Source organism: Stigmatopora nigra, chromosome 7, assembly GCF_051989575.1.
Source record: "Stigmatopora nigra isolate UIUO_SnigA chromosome 7, RoL_Snig_1.1, whole genome shotgun sequence".
Classification (NCBI taxonomy): domain Eukaryota; kingdom Metazoa; phylum Chordata; class Actinopteri; order Syngnathiformes; family Syngnathidae; genus Stigmatopora; species Stigmatopora nigra.
The window spans coordinates 2238670-2261419 of record NC_135514.1 but is presented as its reverse complement, the minus strand read 5'-3'; the positions used below and the strand labels follow the sequence as shown (position 1 = coordinate 2261419).

Sequence of the window (22750 nt, the reverse complement as noted above, 5' to 3'; positions counted from 1 at the left end):
TGTCCATCCAAGTTATCCCATTTGACTCACACTTGTTGTGTAACAGCTAAGGACGTCAAGTTAAGAGGGCACACCATGTGTTATAAGAATTTGAATATATACTAGTTTACATGCACTTCCACCCGAATATTAATATCAACAACAGAGGACCATCGTCTATTACCTCATTGCCTTCCATTTCCATTAATAGAGGTCCAATTTATTTCCATTGGGAGGACTTCGGCACCTGGGGAGTGACAAAATGTTCTCCACAAAAACGACAAGAACTGCCAATTTGAAATGTCATCACTGTAGAAAATCCCCCTTTTTACTCCAGCCTGGAGTCAGCTGGGATAGGCTCCAGCACCCCCTGCGACCCCAATGAGTATAAAGGGGTTAAAAAAATGAGATGAGATCATATATGTGTGACAGGCTAAAGTGTGTAAGTTATTAATGATAGAGTTTGACATGCTAAAGTGTTTTAAGTTATTAATGATTGTATGTGGCCTGTCACATATGCAATTTTCTCTTGACGTGATCTGATGCAATGTTTACTTAATTATTGTGTATGTGTTTATGGATTGGAGTCCCAACAGACCCTAACAAGGCCAATGGCTGCAAATGTTCCTCTTTCATTGCCATTGACGTCTATCACCGTCGATTTCAGACACGCTCAGCACCGCGGCCAAGCGAGAGGAGAGGGGGTGGGTCGCGGGGTGAGTGCAGCCAATCAGCAGGCCGCTCTCTCTCCAGCATCCCGGTTGGGAGGGGGTTCGAACCGAGCCATCATCGCTCAACTGGCGCGCGCAGAGCGGAGAGAAGAGACGCACCGGAGCGCTCCTTTTTGACTAACTATGATAATGAACTAAGACGGAGGTGCGGGATTACGTCACCAGGTGATTATCTTCATTTCACGTCCTTTTTTTTCAATTGGCATTTCAAATCATTTTAAAAGCAAGATTTGGTCGATGGCTTTCTTAAATTGTATTTTCGAAGGTGCGTTTTTCTTCGCATTCCTTTGCGTAACCACTCGTTTCGGTGGCGTCAGGATGCAGCGATTTGGGATAATTAGTGCAATTATCCTAATGTTCTGCCTGCATAATTTGCCTGTGTGAATGTGTCATTTTGGGCTTTATGTAACGCTTGTCTCGGGCAACAGCTGCAGCCGCAATCGTGTCTGTGTAACATCAACAACACGAGTGAGTGTCTTCCACTGTGTTTATCTCCCGATCGAAGGCGGTCACTGGTTTAGAAGAGTGATTGACATTTCGGCTGGCCTATAGCTGCAACCAAAGTCTCCACGCTATGTGTAGGCCAGTTACATAATTATGCATGTAAGACAGGATATATGTCTTGGTAAATCAGCTTCCTGGCGATGGATTGCAAAATAGCAGCAGGCAGTACATTAATGCATGCAATAGATCAAATGATCAACCCATCAGCGAGCTACATATCCAGATTATTTGATTCAGGTGTGTTGGCGGAGGGAGATATGGAAAACAGACTAAAAAGGCCCTCAAGGACTGGAGTTGGCCACCCCTCCACTTGAGTATGATGTGTTAGGTCGGTGTTTAGCACGTTGACCTCACAGTTTTGGGGTCGAGAGTTCGATCCCAGGTGTGTCCTCATCAATGTTCCCTGTAATATATCACCTGTCTGGGCATACATCATAAATGCTTGCTATGGGCACAAACCAGTATCACACCTGCCTTAAACAGGTGCATGTCTACTACATATAAATGACCCAGTCCTAATGAATTTAATGAATTTAATGATTCATATCTATGAATAAAACTTCTTAATAAATGTCACTAGAATATGCACAAATCTGACTTACATTTTACCTTATTATTCCATCTCACTTCTCATTCTTATTCAAAAAATGACTTCTGATCAATATGTCACTTGAGATAGTGAAGTTTCCATTTATATTCAATATTTTTCCATTGGAAAATTGTTCTTTACGCCATGGGAAATTTTAAGGGATTGACAACATCTGGTTGATGTGCATCTAAAGTGGGAAAAAAGGAGCTTTATAAAAAAAAAAAAAGAAGAATGTTTTTTTATGCATAATAGGTGAGAAAAACATGGATAAAAGATAGTGTTTTTAAATGTTATTCATTATTACAGGTCCAAGAAATTTGTCATTTCAACCCTTTGCACCACCATCATTCATATGAAGATCCTTTCATAGTCGGTGTTGTCTGTTCCTTTAAAAATTAAATCTATCGCTGTTTACACCAATGACGAATTTCTATGAATATAGTCACGGAGCAATATTTAATGTGAACCAAAGCATGATCTACAAACCAAATGACATATACCAACCCTCAAGTGTTAGCATACCCTTACAAAGTGAGTCATGAATATTTTATAATTACAATGAAAACAGGTTTGACCCTTTGAAATGTCCTTTTACTACGTGAAACAGCGAGTCAATAGTTGTCTACATGTATCCTGTAATTGAGCTTAAGAGACCAAGTCAAGGCAAGGTAGCACATTTCCTACACAATGCACCTCTCACATGTTTAAACATACAAAGTTGAAAAAAGGTGTAGCCTGCTTGTGTAAGCTTCTGTTCACCCGTGACCTGAATGAGAAGGGCTATAGAAGATGAATTGATGGATAGTACTACTGTGCGTCTGTTACAGAAACACAAGTGTGCCACAAGGCTGAGTACAGTGATGTGTTTGCCCTATAGGTGGAATTAGACATGCATGGGATGAACATAGTCATTGGCCCAGATTTCACCAAGCTAGCTATCCTAAGAGCCTTTTGGCTGATGTCACAAACCTTTTGCCTCACTGTGAAAATGATTATACACTGGAAAAATAATAGTAATTTTAAAAATGGGTCAGATCAGTCCCTCGTCACTGAGGCTTCATAAACAGGTTAGGTTAGAACAGATGTGGGCAAACTGTGGCCCGCGGGCCACATCCGGTCCGCGAGGCTATTTAATCGGGCCCGCCGACGTTGTCCAAATAATGTATTTTTTTTCTCCCCAAGATGGCGCCGTCACGCGGAAGCTAGTGGCAGTAGCTTTGTCCAATCTTATTTTTTTTGTGTTTTACAGCCCCTCTATCTTTCTTTAAATTACATTTTAATATTTCTTAATACATTTCTTTTTACTTTAATTTGTACTTTATACATTTTACTTTAATGACGAGTGATGAGTATGTTAATACTTCAGTCCTTTTTTACTGTTTATGTTTTATATGTACTGTTAACGGATGCAGTTTTTTATATGTATCGTATCTTGTGCTGACCCGGCCCATCTGTCAAATTTTCATAGTCAATGTGGCCCTCGGGCCGAAAGGTTTGCCCACCACTTGGTTAGAACTTTATTTGATCCTATATTTGGGATTAGAGCTAGGTAAGAAACTGGAGTGTAATGGAAGCTAGGCTAACTAAAGTCCACTTTTTTCCCCCCCAGTTTGATACACAGTTCCGGAATAACTACATTTGTTTAGTTTATCTCAATTTTATGTTAATGAATAGTTAATACTGGTTTAGTAGTAAGCAAAATCTATAGAAGTGGATTTCTATACGTTTATGCAAGCATTAACATTTTCAAATGATGAACAACATGTTTGGAAAATCACAATGTCGTGTCGCTGAGCTATTTTTAGAAAAGACACACAGGCGGCTGGTCCTTGTGAGTGAGCACTACAGTAACCATGTTGGTGACCATGGATCTAGAATATTTCCCCTACAATAATCATTTCCACTAGAATTGTTTATATAGAGGATAAGCAGTTTGGAGAATGAGAATGAATCAACCTGAAATACATTTTTAATGTAAGACACGAGAGAACCTGTGAAAAACATACACAAGATTCCATCTCAGCAATTCTTTACTGTGAGACTAAAGTTTTGAATCTCATTATTTCAATTGCTCTTAAAATTTCAAACCATTGTTGTAAAGCTTAACTTTTGGAGACAGTGAATACGAATAGAAGCACAGGTCAACAATAATCAGTCAAATTTTCAATGTATATAGATAAAACTGAGTTTTTTAATGCATAGATTTACTCAACCAATGTTGAAAACAAGTGAAGATAACATGGTTCGATATAACATGGTTAAATATTAAATACTGTACATTGGAAAAAAATGATTGAACAGAGATTAAACAGTAGAATGAAGTCCATTTCCGTTATGTTTATTCAGTTTCAATACTAACAACAGACGACGCTGTAGCCTAAGAATTGCAACCTGGCGTCATGCTTTCTTAGCAGCGTCTGTATTGAGTTCACAGCCACTGCCAACAAAAACCACTGTAGCTGGCTCCAAGCATTTTATTACTCTGCAATTCAGTGCATGCCAAATTCTCTGATTCACAGAACACTGAAGGTGAGGACTGATGAACACTGGTGCTGACACCAGATCTGTGTCTCGCACGGTGATTATGCCTAAGAGCCAATCATTTAACTCATTGTTTGCCATTAATTTTTCATCTAACCCAGGGGCTGGGAACCTTTTTGGTGGAAAGAGCCATAAACAATTCATATTTTTAAAATGTTAATCTTTGAGAGCCATGCTCCGTTTGAATTTAAAAGTCAACATACATGAAAATATCTGCCTTTTTTTAATGACTTCACCACTTTTAGAGTACAAAAAGTTTCAGTCTTTTTTGACAACATTGTAACATTGTTGCTAATCAATGAGAGTATCAATGAGAAAATCCATGCAAAAGAGTGTAATGAAAAAATATATATATTATAAGGCGCTGGGGATAGTGTCAATGCCATAATACCAACATAACGATCCTATTCCTGCGCTTTCTCACCAGCAGTTTCCATAGTTTACCTCACAGGTTAGTGGAGAGCCATGTGCACCCATCAAAAGAGCCATATGTGGCTCCCGAGCCATAGGTTCCCTACCCCTGATCTAACCCTTCCAATCAAAATAGATCTGACGTCCAGTGCCATCAATGCGAAGAACTGAATAGGCCAGATTCTCCAATTTAAATGAATGAAATACTATGAAAAAAGATTCCATTTCACAGTGTTATTTAGGGCCATAACCAGTGTGTATTCATATTTTTATTCCTTTTATTCGCTTCTTGTTTTCCTTCACATGTTAATCATTATGAAATATCACTCTAGTTAGCGTGCTCATTGGGAAAACGTGTTAAACTTGTCATTTCATTCAACACATGTAAGTACTTATCCAGTTAATCCTTTCAACGATTATACGGATTATTTCCATTTTAGTAATGCCTGTTACTAAATCAAACCCAATTGACCATCATTCCGGAATTAATTGTTTGGAGAAGAGTGATTTATGATTGACTAGTCACAATTTAGAAATATTCCTGGCAAGGATCTGGATGGAACACAGATGAGGTTCACTGTATGATTCCTTGATATGATTTCATGTAGCCTAAACACTCTCCTCATGCCGTGGAGGATGTCATCATTTTATATGTCACACAGGCACATTTTTGGCAGCTCATCCCTTGCACGTTGTCTACCGGATGATCTCCTCTCTTGAGCGCGAATAAAATGTTTCCAGCCGTGATGGCGTATTGTCGCTCTGAATAGAAACGCTAGAAATTGGGTCAACTTATGGTTGGCGCACTCATGTGTGCAGCACCATGCCAGAAGGCGAGTGGATGTAAGCATGCTGTCACACACTTGCAACCTTCTCTCTGGAGAGCTTCCCTCAACTCACCAGAGAAGGCGAAAAAAATAATGCACTGGTGCTTATCTTCACATTAAAGACACTTAGAATGTGGCTTTAACATTTGAACTGACGCTGTAATGTCTTATGAACTCTGGGTTGATCCTCTTATGGTGTGGGGAAGCCTGTTGTCCTGTGGACTTGGACACTTGAGACTATAGGCTGTAAATCGGAGGAGAATGGAGAAAAGAATGCTTTGTTTCAAAGTGGTTTTAGCTGCAGCTTCATTGAAATGCAATGGCTTGTCATTCAAAGTTCCTTTTTTTTTTAATCATTGCCCACCTTTTAACATTTAGGATAGTTTTTATGTCTCGTGCATTAAAGTGATTGAAAACGATACATGATTTATTGATCTTATTGGACTGTATGTAAACCAATTAAAGCATGTGTTCACTTGCTTATTTGTAATACTTTTAATTGACTCATGCAAAATCATCATACAAAACTTAAATATCAGCTGTTTTTGCGTTCAACCTTTTACACATAACACATTGGACCACTTTTCTGCATATAAATGTTTATTTTCCAATTAAAACATAATGGTACAACTAATGATCTTTTAGGCCAGTGTTTCCATGTTTATCTGAATCAATGAGTAAAAATTTCTATTAATATCACATCACCAAAACACACACCAAACGCTAACATCAACAAAAGAAGAAATTTCCAAAGTTCAAACCAAAGCAGGTATCAAACCTTAATGGAAAGTCGATTTCGGAGGTGAAATAAAGAATGCAATTCTGTGTAGGCTCAACACCGATTTTGGCTGGAGTCCCCGATGACAAATTGCCTTGCGTCAATAGTGAGAGTCTACGATGTCGCCATGTGTGTGTGAATAAATGTGCAAGCCTCGCACAGAAGGCCCTCCGATTGAACAATGGCCTCCCAGTGTTTTCATTTCTCAAAGCCACATTATTCAGACATGTAGAATATCTTTTATGCTGTGTCACTCTTCGCTTAAGTACCTATTCACATCTTCGTAGGGTCACGTTCTTATCAGTGTCGACTGTCCGTAGGATGCTGATGGAGACAATAGAGCTAATTTTTACAGTGTCTGCTGGGGTTGGCCAGTTAAGAGCTTCATGAATCACGTGAACAAAAGTGGGTGCTTGCTTCAAGCTGGCCGGTTAGTTTGTTCCACTCAGAATTTCAGTAAACATTCTTTAAGGATGCTGTGTTAATTATGGGAACAGCTCAAAGGTGAGCATACAAGACCGTTGGATTTGAGTTTTTGACACCGATGGCAGTTTTCTGTATTTGATTATTTAGGTACAGTATATTATTATTTCCTGCTACCTTTGTTTTGTATCTTTAGCAATGTTATGCTTTTTTTAAAGTGTGAGTTGTGGTCAAAGTGATGGGCTGCTGTAGAGACATTTTGTGACTATTTGGAGTCCGCGTGTCAAATTCTCTCCAAAGTTTGTTCTTCAGTATTTTCTATAGCTTATATTATGTGAATGTCATGGTTTGGAGTCAATGGAATTGAATTTAATGACTAATTTAAGCTGAAATACATTATTTTTTAAACCAGAGCAGTTCATTGATCTTGGCAGAATTTGTAATATGAGCATCTATTGTAAGAAAATAGGAAACACTTTTGATCAGAACCAAAATTAACAAATTGGATTTCTCCATAACTTTTTTAAAATTACAATACCCTGACACCAATAGTAGGTTACTATTTATATGGTATCTTAGGGTAATTTACTTTGTAATATACTGTATACTCAAACAAATAGTATTTATCTGTTCAATGATATTATTCACTTGCATAATTTTAGGAAAAAATGAAGAAATTGAGATGAGAACAATGCAGTGATGTAAGTGGAGGATTTGGGGGAGTCCCCATTACTTTAAACTAGACTAGATTACACTCAATTTGCTATTTCTTTAGTTTTTCCAATAAAAACTGGAGATTTTGCAAGGAAAACATTGAGAACCTTTCTTTGATGAATATCTAGATACTTTATTCATCCAGTGAGAAAATGCTACCACTATTGAAATTGGCTTGCAAAAGACATACCGTTGCCATCATCTCAATTATACTAACACATGGTCACATCATCTCACAGTATTCCCTTCAATTTTTATCATTTCCACAGCACAAAGAGAAAACACAAGTCAGCTCATCAAAGCACTGCACAAAAGGAAGCTAAATTCAGCAAAGGCATGGCAGACCAGAAGTAAGTTTGAAAAGCTCCTCCATACTGTAGATCCCTTTAGTCTCTATGCTTGCAATGCATGTTCAATTCCCAACCACACTTACTTTTCTTTCTCAATTATACCACGGGACTGCCATAAACTAATCATTTCATTTGAAGTTTATACTTAAATGTACTGAATTTGCTATTTAAACAATGACTTAAAAACATATTTTAGTCTGTACGGACTGGATTAAGCCACATTGACTATCTACTAGTATGTGTTTGTCTTTTACACCACACAAATAGCCAGGTGAACCATTTTTTTTCTTTCTCAGAGATAGACTGGAAGACTTTAAAGTCCAGACAGTTAAAAATACCAGCATCAGCTCGGCCCAACTCCGTCAGCACAATGAACACTCGAGAGATCGCGCCTCCAAAAGGCTCTCCACTGACTCTAATGGGACAAGCGATGGAGGTGTGGGTTCATCCACACCGGTGGAGTTGACCGCCTTAGAGGAGTCGTTTCGTCGTTTCGCCATCCACGGTGATACCCGCGCTACCGGTAAAGACCTGCACGGAAAGAACTGGTCCAAGCTCTGCAAGGACTGCGGAGTGATCGACGGCAAGAGCATCACCCTCACAGACGTTGACATTGTCTTCTCCAAAGTCAAGTAAGAAAGCAGACTACATACTACATTCTTCTTCTGCTTTCCAGCATTGAAAATGAGAATGTGTTCATAATTAAGTGGTTCACTCCAGAATTGGAGGACATTTTGCATTTTTATCTTCAAGTTTTAAAAAAAATCCACATTAGGAAATCTAAAACTTGAGTTAAGTGTGTCATCCTGAGACCAAATCTAAGAAAAATGCTTGTAAATCTTTTTTTAAAATAATGAAAAAGTTCCCTAAAATGATCCAATTGAACCACAAAAATAGTTCAAATGACATTTAAAAGGCCTTCCTGTTAGTATTGTTTAATTTTGGTCTCCTGCAACTATTGAAACCTTTGTTTTTATAATCATACATCATTACAGCAGTAATTCTTATTTAAGGAATTTGTGTCCCACAACATGCACGCAACCCTGTTAACATAACCTTATAAGCACTGTAGCAAAATAAACCCAGTGAAACTTCACATCATCAAACCTTTTCCCAAAAGAATGGCAAGAGCACATTTATATGTAGTCTTCATATTTTTATAAAACAGTTAGCCTTGATTTAATGTCTGACACTAACTTATGTACGCCTGTTATGGATATGATTATATATATATATATATATATATATATATATATATATATATATATATATATATATATATATATATATATATATATATATATATATATATATATATATATATATATATATATATATATATATATATATATATATATATATATATATATATATATATATATATATATATATATATATATATATATATATATATATATATATATATATATATATATATATATATATATATATATATATATATATATATATATAGATATATATAGATATATATATCCTGCAATGCTGCTAATGTGATTATTATATGTTCTAAATAAGTTGTCTAATGAAAAAGAAGACAGTTGATCTGTAATAAAGGGATGACCCATACACACGATACAATTAAATCTTATAAACATAACGAATGAGGTCACAAAAGAACCAATTGATCCATACATGGTACATTCACTAATGTATTTTGGATAAATATGGCTCAACAATATTGTACTTGGTTAAAACAGCTTCTATATTACTAATGCAGAAGCATTCATGGCTTCAGACTTAGTCCCTGAACGCTTACGCCTTGCATGCAATGTTATAATTACAGGAAAGTAGGAAGGAAAAACACAATTAGATGCGATAAAACAGTAGCAAAACTGGTCTATTTTTCATGTTTTTGTCGGATTTTAACCACGCCACTAAGCCAAGCTGCTGTCTCAAACCAGAACAAATATCTAGCTGGATGGCTCCTCCTGTAGCTCCCCAGGCCAGATTGGTTCATCCTTTGCTGCTTGATTTAAGTGCACAAAGAGTCTATTAATAAACTGTGACCTCAATTGCACTAAAGAGGGAAAAAAAAAAATTACGATCTAAAGTGTGCTAGACGGTTGGGTGTATCATAACTTGTCTCTGTAAATATGTACTGTTGAATTCCCAATAGTCGTAACATTCTGAATAAATACAATGAAACAGGAGACTGTGGTAGGAAGAAACTCATCATCATGTTTTACTGCAGGAGCGGAAAAGACTATGAAATAGGAAATGTCACACTAATTTAGTGTTTTTATAGAGAGCTAAACTTGTGTTAGTTGTGATGGTCCCCATGGTAATCGGAACTATAATAGGCTGTTTGCAGCTTGTTTGTGGCATCAATAATAAGTAACCAATTGCTCTTTTAAATTTAACCCTTGAGTAAACCTTTCATATGGTCACTACAGTGGAAAACTATTCATTAGGTGGACAATTAACACCTTTTAAAGGGCTAGTGACTATTTTTAGTCAATAAAAAAGTAAAATATAAGAAATTTTTGTTGAAATATTTTTTCTCCAAATTATTCATCAAGTATGTATTTTTAGATAATTATTTTAATAGTATTAGTATAAGTAAAAATATAGATTGGACGTCTAGCACTGTCAATGGCAGCCATTGACTGTCTTGTTGGGGTGAAAAAGAGAACAAGCATTCTGCTGAAATGATTGATGAATACTTAATAATTACTTTTCAACTTTACTTGTGAGCCAGAAATATCAGCAGGCACCCTATAGATCACTTACAAATGAAAATAAACTATTTGCACTTCAGTGGTTTTTGCACATAAATGTTAAGCCCAGAAAGTGAATGAGTTTTCTGCTTGGAAAAAAATGTCATAGAAAATCAACACTTGGGTGAATTCTACAAATGTGACAAATGTGGCATGGTCAAGACAATGTGTGGGTGGAGGCGTTCCCATTCGTTTGCTGATTGAGTCCAAGCATGAATAAGCAGTGAAAGCAGTGATGCATGAGTCCTCCAATAGGGCGGACACCCAGTGAATGAGTGGTTAACGCGTCGGCCTCTCATTTGGCGATCTGGATTAAAATCCCGGTTGGTCCACCTGTGTGGAGTTTACATGTTCTCCCCGGGCCAGCGTGGGATTTCTTTGGGTACTCCGGTTTCCTCCCAGATTCCAAAGACATGCATGGTAGGCTGAGTGGACACTTTATATTGCACCTATGTATGAGTGGGAGCATGAATCTGTATCATATAATCCAGTAGTATCAAACTGGAGCAGACAGTGATTTGTCTTGCTCACACAAAAACGGCCTTGCAAGTTTAGCTTCATCTATCATCAGACATGATAGAATGATTCCCAGCATTGAATGCCTAAATATTCAACACTGATCGCTTAGACAAGACAGGTCACTGGGGGAGCAAAAAGTATGATAAACCCTAACACCCCTGTTTACTGTGGCTTGTTGCTATGACGGCAGGTTTCCCTAGGAGACGGCGGAACTTCATAGGCTGTTGTTTGGTTGCCCTATCTCCAGAGCGATGAATGTTTGTGTTTGTTACTATGTGGAAGTGAAACAGGCACAAGGCCAAGTAGGAGAGTGAAATGCTCAAATGGAACATGAGTGCAGAAGATCTCACTTATTGCCAGTTGGTACACGATGGCCTTATAAATGTCAACATATTCAGTTTCACAAGTAAAAACGGCTTTCCAAAATGACCGTGCATGAACACAGAGTAATGCTGATCCAAAATACCAATGAAAAGTGGTAGTGATACAATCTTTTATGATACAGGCGCAAAAAGAACATCAGATTGTACAGTGCCGTGAACAAGTATTTGCATATTTATCATACACTAAGATTCTCTCATTTCATCTAATTTTCTGAACCGCTTTAACCTCACCGACATAGATTTGAACCCAGGTGCCCTACTATGAGGTGGACACACTAACCACCAATACGCCGGGCCGTCCACACTAAGGCTTCTGTTACTTATTTTGGGGTGTACTTTAATATAGATAAACCAAGTATATGTAAGAATAAGAATTCTCAGTAGGCGGCCAGGCAGCCGTGTGGTTAACGTGTTGGCCTCACAGTTCTGGGGTCGAGGGTTTGATGCCAGGTGGGTTCTCACTGTGTGGTGTTTGCATGAACTCCCTGGGATTGCGCGGATTTTCTTCGGGTACTCCGGTTTCCTCCCACATCCCAAAAACATGCAAGGGTAGGCTGGTTGAACACTAAAGCACTGGGGAAAGCACAAAATGGGCAGGCAGGTGAATAATCAGGCATGTTTTATGAGAAGAAATAAAGAATATTTTAGAATAAAGATGCCAGAAGCTCGCTGAAGCGGTAGTATCAAAAGAGAGAATATTTTATTTTCATCAAATTTTGAAAGAGCAAAGCTTGGTGTCATTGATGTTTGATAGTTGTCCGCATTTTGACGAGGCGTCAACCTGTCCGGACGTTTGGTCGCCAGACGTTTGGTCGCCCGGACGTTTGGTCGGCCAGGCGTCAAAGTCACCATATGAATTGCCAATGCTCATGAGCTTCCCACAACCAATTAGAGCAAAGAAAATATATCCAAAATGGATACAGTCGGCTACATGTTAATGAGATTTTACTTTTGAGAAGAAACAACTAAATAACTTTCTGGGTACTTTCAACACCAACAAAGTGCAAACCATTGAAGGCTTTAGAAAATAATGTACTAAAAGTAACTAAAATGCCGCTCTGGAGTACATTGCATATTTTTTAAGTTTCCGTAATTTGAAAAAATATCTTTTTCTTCAGGAAGAAATCCTGTCGGACCATCACATATGACGAGTTCAAGGTTGCGTTGGGTGAGCTTGCCAGAAAAAAGTATAAAGACAAGACTGAAGAAGAGGCTGAGGCTGAAGTATTCAAGCTGATTGAGGGAAAGACGCCGGTGATCGCCGGTGTTACGGTAAGAGTTCTCTTCAAACTAAATCTTCAAGTATTTCAGTAAGGGGGCTTAAATATCCTCTTAAATGGTCTCCGCAGAGAGCCGTCGCTTCCCCGACAGTCAACCGACTGACAGACCCCACCAAGTTCACGGGTTCGCACAAGGAGCGCTTCGACGGCACAGGGCGCGGAAAGGGAAAGGCGGGACGAGTCGACTTAGTCGACACTTCGGGATACGTCTCAGGATACAAGCATCGAGGGACCTACGAAAAAAAGGTCACCAAACCCACCACGGCCAAACCCATGTGAAGGGTAGAGATCAACGTGGATTGACAGCTAAGATCCTTCTCTTTGAAAAGATTACCCGAAACATGAAAATCATCATATATTTTCCCACCTAGTTATTTTGTTTGTGTATGTTTGCGTGCAGAGAGTGTTTTTTTTTTCTCTCTTTATGAAAGTGTGAGAACTGGAAAACTGTTTACATCTATTTTTGCAAAGTCTTCACCAGCTGGTACATTCCTGTCTAATAAAGAGTCACAGCCAAGAGGACAACGCCGATAATGACAATAATGAGGATGACGCTCATTTTGATCCGGCCTTAGAAAAATGTATCAAGCACAATGAACAATGAAAGTCAACATAAACAATTGTGACAAAAATGGTTCAAATGTTTCAGGTAATATTGTACTTTTTCTGCTGAGAAAAAAAACATTTTAATACTCACTTTCAGATTTCAATTGGCAAAGTGTTCCAGATAATTGACACACATTTGTACACACACATATTTAATATTCCGTTTGGTGTCTATTGCTTCTTTACTATTGACAGTTGTCAACAGTCTATAAACTTCATATTCTTCATTTTATAAGATCTCTCTTTTTCTTAATATGCCTTCAGCTCATCTAGTTTGTCTCCCAAGTAAATTGAAAGGGACCCGCCTCGCCCTATTCTCTACCCCTTTCTCTCTATTTTGCATAGTTTTAAAATCTGTGATTTGAGGCAGGCAGAAGCAAAATTGTGCAAGATTGTATTTTTAACATTTGACTTAAGATTTTATCCCCTCATTTCTGCACAATACCTGTAATATTTGTGTGTTTCGAGTGTGTATGATCTAATAACTGTAGCCACTCTGATTTCTGACACTGGCTTAATGTTCCTTTCTGTGTTGCTGTACCTTGTGCATGTTATTATGTATATTACATTTAATTAAGAAGCACAGAAATGATGGTAGGACTTTGTCGTATTTGATCTACTGTGCCTGCTGTGAGGACAGACTACTGGACAGTTTTTTTTTTGCTTAGAAATCATGAGTCATGAAAATTTTTATAGCTTTGACATCCATAGAATATAATAAGAGGAAAAAGTTGACTGCCATTAAACGTTATTATACCTGTTATCCAGAGAACCTTTTATGTGTGGTACTGTCATCGGAGACAAAAACCTAAACAAACAACAAAAAAAAAGCAGGGAATGCCGTTTATATCCTTAAATACTGTCTGAAGTAAAAAGGGAAAAAAAATCTAAACTTTTGTAAAGCATTTTTACCAGTGACAGTGTTTGTTGTCACACTTTGCCTGCAGTGGCAGCCGCAAAACTATAGCAGCTATTATCAGTGGATTTATTTAGTCTGCTGCAGTAGTTTGAGTAAACTCCCCCTTGTGCTTAATGCCAAATACTGTGCACCTTTAATGTGGACGAACTAGATGTATTATTTTTGAATTCCTAACTTTTTCATGTGCTATTGTGTCCCTGGTGCATGCAGTGGATCTTTGTACCTGCTTGTTCTTTAGACCTTCTTAATTGTGTGTTCATGATTTGTAGTGCATTACTGAAAATAAAAATTGAAGCACATCAAAAAACATTTCTGGAGTGAAAGTGAAAGCGTGAATCATTTTGTTCGGCTGATAAAACGGGGAAAAATACTTATCTGGCATTTATTTTCTTAGGTAGAATAACTTGCTAAGTGTGTAGTACATTTGACATTGCAGGCCATAATGTTAAGTTTTCCTTACATTTTTTTTATATTTAACATTTTTAAGTTTACATTTTGTAATTAAAAACAATAGATGAAGTTGGTAAATACTGTGTTACATTTTTAAATTCTCTTTGTGTCCAATCCCAGGTGAGTTCCGGCATTCCTGTAGTATTTCCTGAAGTTTGCATACTTTCCCCGGGCTTGCATGGGTTTTCTTCGGGTACTCCAGTTTCCTCCCATATTCCAAAGACATGCACGACAGGCTAATTGGACACTCTAAAATTGGATGGTGAGTGTGAATGGCTTTCTGTCTCTTCCTGTCCTTACGATTGGCTGGCCACCAATTCAGGGTGTCCCTTGCCCCGTGCCTGAAGTCAGCTGGGATAGGCTCCAGCACCCCCATGACTCTCGTGAGGATAAGTGGTTAAGTGGTTTAGAAAATGAATGAGCTTGTTTATGGTAATTGACATTGATAATTATTTATATTGCAAGCATATCTGCAAATATCCTCCTCAAGTACTACATTTAAAAATAAAGGAAAAAACTCAATTTTTCTAAAATTGTACATTCATTCATTCATTTTACATACCACGCATCCTTGTGAGGGTTGCGGAGGCCTATCCAAGTTGACTTCAGGCAAAAGGCATACACCCCAGACTGGTCGCCGCCAGCCATAGGGCACTCAGAGAGACAAGCGACCATTCACACTCTATCATACTGCTACTAGCACAAGCACTAAATTCAGGTAAGTGAACCACTACACTATCAGCTACTAGAATTGTACAATATTATAATATTAAGTTCACTTTTATATATTTCATAATAATAAATTATATGAGAAAAACACACTGTCCTGTACACAATTTACACTCAAAATGACGTGATGTGTCGGATCTGGCCCCTAATGTGTGTATATACCTACATAGCTGATGCCCTAAGTACTGTACTGTACTGTATATAAAAAAGTCACTTTGCAGCATGATAAATTCACTGAGCTGCCTCATTGTTGAGTCTCCCATCTGACCTAGAAAAGTGAAAAACAACAGGGGTTAAGAGGAGAGCCAACCTTGATGCTCATCCAGGAGTCCAAAATATTTCCCACCAAAATCATTAGTTAAAATGACCGCACTGTCACACACACTTATACACAAACTTCCTTTAATAAATTGCCCTACTCCCTGAAGGTTCGCTTCAAATAAACACTGCCTTCTACATTGGTTCCACTTAATAAATAGTCCAATGATTGCAGCAGATTTCAATACAATGGAGGGGAGAAAAAAACTAAAAACTACAATGCTGGCGTGCCCTTGGGCAAAGCGTACAATTTTAAAATGAATGCACCATCCTTAGTCAAGCTCCTTCACACTTCCAGTTAGATCTAGAGCAAGACAAAACAAGTTAGACCAAGTAAGGATGTTTAAAGTGTATTATTTTATCCTCTCAAAGGAGAATAAAGTACCTGTTGATATGCTTTCGGCCTCATTCAATTTTTTTCTTAGCTTTTCCACTTCGATTGTCAGGTCTTCAACAGTTCTCTGGGCCTCTGCGGGTTGAAGAGAGACAGTTTCCTCTATGTGTGTGACAATATAACACTATGGTCAAGTATTTTGATATTTTGCATCCCAATAAGTTATAAATATGGCTGCCCTAAGACACATTTTAACCCTTCTCATCACACTCTGTTATATTGACAAATAGGAAAGTCTCTGTGATGTGGCGATACATACGTTCTGACATGAGCAGGTCTTTCTGGAGGGTAAAGTTCTCCTCCAAGGTGGTCTGCAGTTGAATGTTGAGCTCATCCTGAGTTGGAACAATTACTTTGATTGAGAAGAAAAAAGAAAAATGCTTACCCTTGCAAATGGATTTAACTTTCTGTAAGCTTTTCAATGCGAACTTTATTACAGTGGTTTTCAGATAAATTCCTTTTTGGTCACGTGGCACTTTTTGTTTGGTGTATTTGTAAATATTATTGCAACTAAACTGCCATGTTTGGTCATATGAAATAAAACAAACAAAAGTATATTTTGTTTGACCCAACATAGGGTGGCTCGGTTTAAGAGTGGTTAGCAGTGGTTTGTGGTTCTGAGGTCGAGGGTTAAATCCCAGGTGGCTCACTGCGTGGGTTTTCTTCGGATGCTTCGTTTTTTTTCTCTCTCAAAACACTCAAAATTTGATATTAGTATGAATGTGATTAATGGGCCACCAATTCAGGGTGTCCCCTACCTGGTGCCCAAAATCAGCTGGGATAGGCTCCAGCACCCCCCAGGCCTCATGTGAGAATAAGCGGTTCAGAAAATGGTTCATCCATTTGACCCAAGATAGTCGCTATCTTGTAGTTTTACTTCGTTTATGTACATATTGTTGTTGTGGTTTGGTACATTGAATGCAATGTAAATGCATATTTTAACAGTTTTAACGTATACTAATATTATCATTTCTGTCTCAGGTCTGATTAATGATATTAACTAGTTGCAGATTTATTGTGTGTTAGACAGTACAGAAAACTGAATTGAGGTAGATTATTTTCAACTATTTTTTGAGTAAATTACTTCTTCCATAAATCCCATGAAAAGCTTCCAACATTATAACTTTACAGAATTTTGCAACACACTGTGTGTTATTACCAGATTAGCAGTAACTTTCTTCAAATCAGCTTCATGATCATGTTCTTGTGTTGCTGCAAAAACACACCACGCGCCCACTTCCTTCTTTAAATTGTTGACTTCTTCCTCCTTATTAGTAATATGGCTTTCCATCATCGAGAGGATCTGTACAATCTGAACTAAGTCCGGAAAAGCGAAAAACGTTTTCACATTAAAATTCTTAAATTGCCTTTAATTAGAGAGAATACCCAAGAGAACTCACTCAGGAAGTTGGTGTCTAGTTTCAGAGTTCTCTCTCCCACCCAATGTTTGTCCATAAGGTCAAGCAGCTTCTCCAAGGCTTTCCAGTAACGGTTCTGGGAGTGACATTCAGATTTATTGATGACTTATTTAAATATGGCATAAAACAGTCAACAAAATACTTCATGTTCGTGCCATTTTAACACTCTGTACCTGCTTATTTTCTGTGTGTTTCAGCATACCGTCACGTGCAGTTTGCCATAATGGATAAAAAAAAGTACCTAAATGATGAAGAGAGATAGATTGAAAACTTTGATAATAAAATTGGCAAAACAATTACACTCAGATAAGTACTTATTGCTCTTGCAGTACTCTTTACACGTTAACCACTTCTTAGAAAAGACGCAATACTCCTGCACTTTTTTCAATTTGTCTCACTATGGTTTGAAGAACATCAATACATCTTTTTGTTTGTTCTTTTCTGACCTTGACCAAGTTGAGACGCTGTGGCATGACCTTAAAAAAAAAAAGATATTCACACTAGACGTCCCTGGAATGTTGCTGAACTGCAACAATTTTGTAAAGAATAGTACAAATTTAACCAATTTTCATAAATGACTTGCAAATACATTATAAGTTAGTTTGAAATAATTTTTGCCAAAGAAAGGACAACTATTTTTTTTATTAATCCATAGTTTTTTCTCTGACCGCTCCTGAGAATGTTTGCATGCTTTTTTTAGGTAAAAATGTTATTCAGGTAAAAATATGAAAACCTGTTGTTGTTTGCAATATTACTTCAAGCAGTGTTTTTGTTTATTCTGGTGATAGTTATGAGAAACAAATCATTTAAGGTCATTTTCTGGATGAATTATAAAATGTTGATTAATTCCACCTCTTTTAACTTTAGCTTCATTTCTCAAACTTGCTGTAGGTTATCACTAAACCATCTAAAAGTATTTTAAATCTTAATTTGCTGCCACCTAGTGTTGAAATAACAATAATACACAGTGACGCTATTCATAAAATATTGTACAATATTTGTATTTTTGCAGTTTTCTTCATATTTTATGTATTAATACCAATTCGATTGAACGACTTTGGTGACATTTGTATGTGGAATTTGCGTTACAAAGAAAAAAAAACAATAAGGAATGAGATGGAGGAGAAAATGAGGCAAATATATATTTCACCTGGCTCTTGATAAGTTGTCTGTGATTCTTTGTTTTCCGTATTCAGACTTTTCTGGACAGTGTCAGAGTTCAGGGAGGGCTTGAGGCCAAGGGATTCAACTAAAGCCTTTTTGTCGTCGTCAATTCTGGAAATCATAAGTGAGACAATAATAACATTGAAGAATTTAATAAGATTGACACTATTAATGACTTTGATGCACTATGGGGGGAGGGAATGCCTAAAACACTAAAACACGTGATGTCATACAGTACTTTGAATATATAAGATTTTCCAGTTTTTAGCTAACCACCAAAAGCTTCTGGTAGCATCTTCAAAGAACTTATCATTTAAACAAACACTTCTACACTCGCATTAATAAAGGTTTGAGTAACTTTGACCAGATTTCTGAAAGCCACTGTCACATTATGTTGACATGACGGGAGTATATTGAGGTTAAATCAGATGGCAAAAATAATAAAGAAAATTAAAAATCCCAAATCCAAATGCAATGCTGGTCTTTTGGAGGTAAAAATATTAGAATTTAGGTTGTAAATAAAGGTCAGTGCTTTTGAAAAAGAGTATTGATGGGAGATAAATGAATGATGAAAAGCCATCCCTAAAAAAATGTCTGCCCTTGAAGATAGTAGCTTACTGTTGTTGTAAGAGCAGCTTCTTGGCTGCTTTGCGTTCACCATATTTTACAGGACATCCATCTGAAACCAATGGGATTACATAAACTACAAAAAAAACATAAATCAGATGAAAAGTCTGGCTGAGTTTACCTAATTTTCGTAGGCTAGTCATAGAATGGACCACAAAAGGTCGATAGTGTGGCTCAATCTTGCACACAGGATTGAGTCTGAGGTCAAGTTCCGTCAAGACTGGCAACTCGAAAAGGATCTTCACATCTTCATTGGAAGGTATGTTGTTGTAGTATAGATTTAGGGTCTTTAATTGTTTCAAGTGTTGCACACCCTGAGCAAGTAAAATAGGGTAAATTAGTCATTTGGAGTAAAAAAAAACACACAAAAAGAGAAAGCTGAATAAACCATCAGGCCTACCTCAACAGACACTAATGAATTGTACGCAAGATTCAGTGATTTCAGACGTTGAAAATTGGCTAATCCACTTCCTAGACATCCAATTTTCTGCTTAAAGTTGCCGGGGAGACTCAGTGAACGAACATCTCCTGTGAAAATTAGTTTAGTTACTTATCTTTTAATTTTCTTGGTTTCATTAAATTGAATTTATACTCTAAATTTGTAAGCAAAGGTGAAAATATAGCCAACATTTTGTATTTCAGAAACTCACACTAAAATCTAAGCTAAACATAAATAAGTACTACCATAAAAATTATAAAGAAGTGTTACCAAGGCGTTTGTGAGGTAATCCCAATTTGGCCATGATCCATTCTTCAGTCAAAGCCACCAAAGTCACTGATGCCATTTTTACCATAAAACTTGCTTCAAATAAACTAATTTAAAATGATACTTCTTCTTTTGTTAAATAAAAAAAACATGTGTATAACTATTATTATTATTAAATCTGTTTGAAATTAATTTCAGTGCATATTCATCTTTATATATTAATAACTCAGGATCTAAGGAAAGCAAAAGGCGCACATCAAAGTCAAGTTTCAAACAAGGTTTAACTTATATCCTTCCATAGTTTTGTCAAAATTATTAATATATGAAGATTTTAAATATTGTTCAGATAACCCAAAAAGTAGCGGCGAATATATTTCCTTTCCATTCCCGGTTAACCAACATGCGGACTGCTGCGTTTACCAACTACTCTGAACGCCCCACTTTTGCGCATGCGCACTCATGAGTTCTGGCTTTGTCACGTGTCCAAACAAGCATGCCACTGTGTATAGCGAAGTTCGGTATTGTAGACATCGTTTTGCCTTGACCACAATTTTACGGAGGAATCGACCTATTTTTGTATTTTAAACAGGCTTTGTTGTTAAAATCATTGGTAAATTGCATTTTGGGTTCATGGCGCTCACTTTGCTGATATTGTTATCCAATATAACTTTATGTTCCTCAGCTTTTTTCTCTTCATATAAACTGTTCAAGGTAGGTAGCTCAAGTGAATAAATCATGAATAAACTCACATTAATTTACGGTGCATGTGACCTACAGTTTAGTAGAATTAATGTATAATTTGTGGAGTTTCACCAGTTTTTTCCCTCTTATATCCTCTGCAGCGCCACAGAGCTCCCTCAGTTGGCTTCTTCCTAGTTGGAATTTCAGCAGGACTTAATACATTACCTTTCTCAAGCACACGGCTAACTTCCCTGCAGAAAGATGCAGAATTAGCTGGAGACATTCTAGCTCCTTCCCTCCTTGCCTTCCATTTTTTGTGGCTCAGTGAAGATCGCATCACAGCATGCATTCTCCTTTGTGGCTCTTTCCTATTGCTGGGATTTTGGGGCAGTCTCTCAGAAGATACCTCAGTAGTCTTGAATCGCTGCATGGGCCTGGCCTCCTTGTCCTGTAGCCTTTTGGTGTGCCTGCTTGCAGGAAATCCAGTCGGGGCCCTGACAAGTGTGACAATCAGCATGCCAGTACTGTTAGCCCCTTTTTCTGGATCACAGGTTTTTGCCTGGTTTAACTCTCCGGGTGTCAGTGAGGGAACTGTCAAGCAGCTTTTGAAGGGCTTCATGTCTGTAGGCTGTTGGACCGTAACACGTTCCCTGGACAAGTTTCTATTAGATGTTGTGACTGACCGATATCACTTGTAGTATTTTGTTATAATTTGAAAATGATTCATTCATGGCCACAAATGGATTTTGGGTATGGTTTATAGTTACCTCCTGAGATCAAACCTAATCTTGTATGGGATTTTAGTCAACATCCCGTTAGTTCCATTTTTTTTTACCCTATAGTATACATAAATGGATAGCACTCCTTCGAGTAGTTAGCATGCCTACCTCTTCTGAGGATCATGTTTCCAATCTCAGCTACAACCATTTTATGTGCTGTTTACTACTTAGTACAGGTGTGGCGAACAAGTTGACACAAGGAGAAAAAATAAAGTAAACTGTCAGAACCACACACCATGCAGTGACCTGACAAAACAGACAAACATACACAAAAACACACAATTGAAACCATAACTTGTCCACCCTCAACACACACCAAATGCAATTTAGCCAGAGTAACACATCAACTACCTCTAGAGCCGCATTCATTTTGGGTGGGAGCCGCATGCAGCTTGAGAGCCACGTGTTTGCCACCCCTGACGTAGTATGTCACACTCGGATTATGTATTGGATTTGTATGGATGCTCTGGCTCCCTCCCACATTTGACCCCTTCACCATGCTACTCAAGGGACAAACAACATGTGAATGTCAGCAAAACATACTTTTTTTAATAAATTGGGAAAAATGCTGAATTTCATTTTTCTGCTAAGAAAGATGATACGACAAACTTTTTCTTTTTAAAGCTTGTATTTTCAGGAAGTTGTAACCCAACAAGGGGGCAGACATTTTATCACAGCTATAATGATTTCAGCCGAATCAAATGTCAGTACTTCAAATTTCTTACCCATTATTGTGATGTCTTCATAATGTGTTTTTTTTAAGAATATGTTTGCAAATAATAAAATATGCTGCATCTTTTTTTGTCCCTATCAGAGGTCACATTTTTCATTTCCATATTAAATTATTGTCACATGAAGGTATTTAATGTCTTAACTCTCCCTTAAAGAATTGAACCCATGCAGAAGTCAGTTGAGTGAGCTACTATAGTACCGAATCAGTGACTGAAATCTTTATTTGTATTTAACATTAACTAACTATATATAATGAGTTACATAACAACAAATATGTTGGAATGTTAGTGATTTGAAAATGTTGATCTAATTCTTTGATCTCCCAAACGTATTTTTTCCATTGAAAAAATTGTAGAATGTGAATTTGTACAGCTGCAACCAAATTTTTTGAGACGCCATAATTTTCAGTATTTTTTATCAAGTTGTTGTTTTATTTGGTGTTTTTTTTTTCAGGCACAGT

At 37.4% G+C, this 22750-nt stretch overlaps 2 protein-coding genes and 1 long non-coding RNA gene across 5 annotated transcripts; 2 read left to right on the top strand and 1 right to left on the bottom strand.

Moving 5' to 3' along the window:
• Nucleotides 1–742: 742 nt before the first annotated feature.
• Nucleotides 743–14598, top strand: tppp (tubulin polymerization promoting protein). 3 transcript variants are annotated; one of them, XM_077721193.1, is made up of 5 exons: nt 743–875; nt 7767–7847; nt 8144–8479; nt 12606–12759; nt 12837–14598. In XM_077721193.1, exons 2-5 carry the CDS (start codon nt 7834–7836, stop codon nt 13044–13046), a joined length of 714 nt encoding a protein of 237 aa, XP_077577319.1. In that variant the 5' UTR covers nt 743–875; nt 7767–7833; the 3' UTR covers nt 13047–14598. The 3 variants fall into 3 exon arrangements, with proteins under 3 accessions (XP_077577319.1, XP_077577317.1, XP_077577320.1); XM_077721191.1 differs by lacking the exon at nt 743–875 and adding an exon at nt 6717–6864; XM_077721194.1 differs by lacking the exon at nt 743–875 and adding an exon at nt 6777–6933.
• Nucleotides 14599–15856: 1258 nt separating this feature from the next.
• cep72 (centrosomal protein 72) lies at nt 15857–20549 on the bottom strand. Its single transcript, XM_077721732.1, has 11 exons — nt 20102–20549; nt 19793–19920; nt 19514–19706; nt 19384–19444; nt 18752–18876; nt 17775–17842; nt 17584–17677; nt 17343–17500; nt 16443–16518; nt 16175–16258; nt 15857–16093 (listed from the first exon to the last, which is right to left on the bottom strand). The coding sequence occupies exons 1-11, from the start codon at nt 20184–20186 to the stop codon at nt 16062–16064; spliced, it is 1104 nt and encodes a 367-aa protein (XP_077577858.1). The 5' UTR covers nt 20187–20549; the 3' UTR covers nt 15857–16061.
• On the top strand, nt 20517–22368 carry LOC144199855 (uncharacterized). Its single transcript, XR_013326994.1, has 2 exons — nt 20517–20809; nt 20941–22368. It is a non-coding gene; the product is annotated as an uncharacterized LOC144199855 (long non-coding RNA).
• The last annotated feature ends 382 nt before the right edge of the window (nt 22369–22750 follow it).

Excerpts from the sequence above, each read along its gene's own strand:
- tppp (XM_077721191.1), top strand. Across the intron at positions 8,480-12,605 it reads ATTGTCTTCTCCAAAGTCAA|GAAGAAATCCTGTCGGACCA; the intron begins GTAAGAAAGCAG and ends CTTTTTCTTCAG. Across the intron at positions 12,760-12,836 it reads CGGTGATCGCCGGTGTTACG|AGAGCCGTCGCTTCCCCGAC; the intron begins GTAAGAGTTCTC and ends TGGTCTCCGCAG.
- cep72 (XM_077721732.1), bottom strand. The coding sequence starts at position 20,186 with ATGGTAAAAATGGCATCAGTGACTTTGGTGGCTTTGACTGAAGAATGG. Across the intron at positions 19,707-19,792 it reads ATTCATTAGTGTCTGTTGAG|GGTGTGCAACACTTGAAACA; the intron begins GTAGGCCTGATG and ends TTACTTGCTCAG. Across the intron at positions 17,501-17,583 it reads ACTAGACACCAACTTCCTGA|TTCAGATTGTACAGATCCTC; the intron begins GTGAGTTCTCTT and ends TTCCGGACTTAG.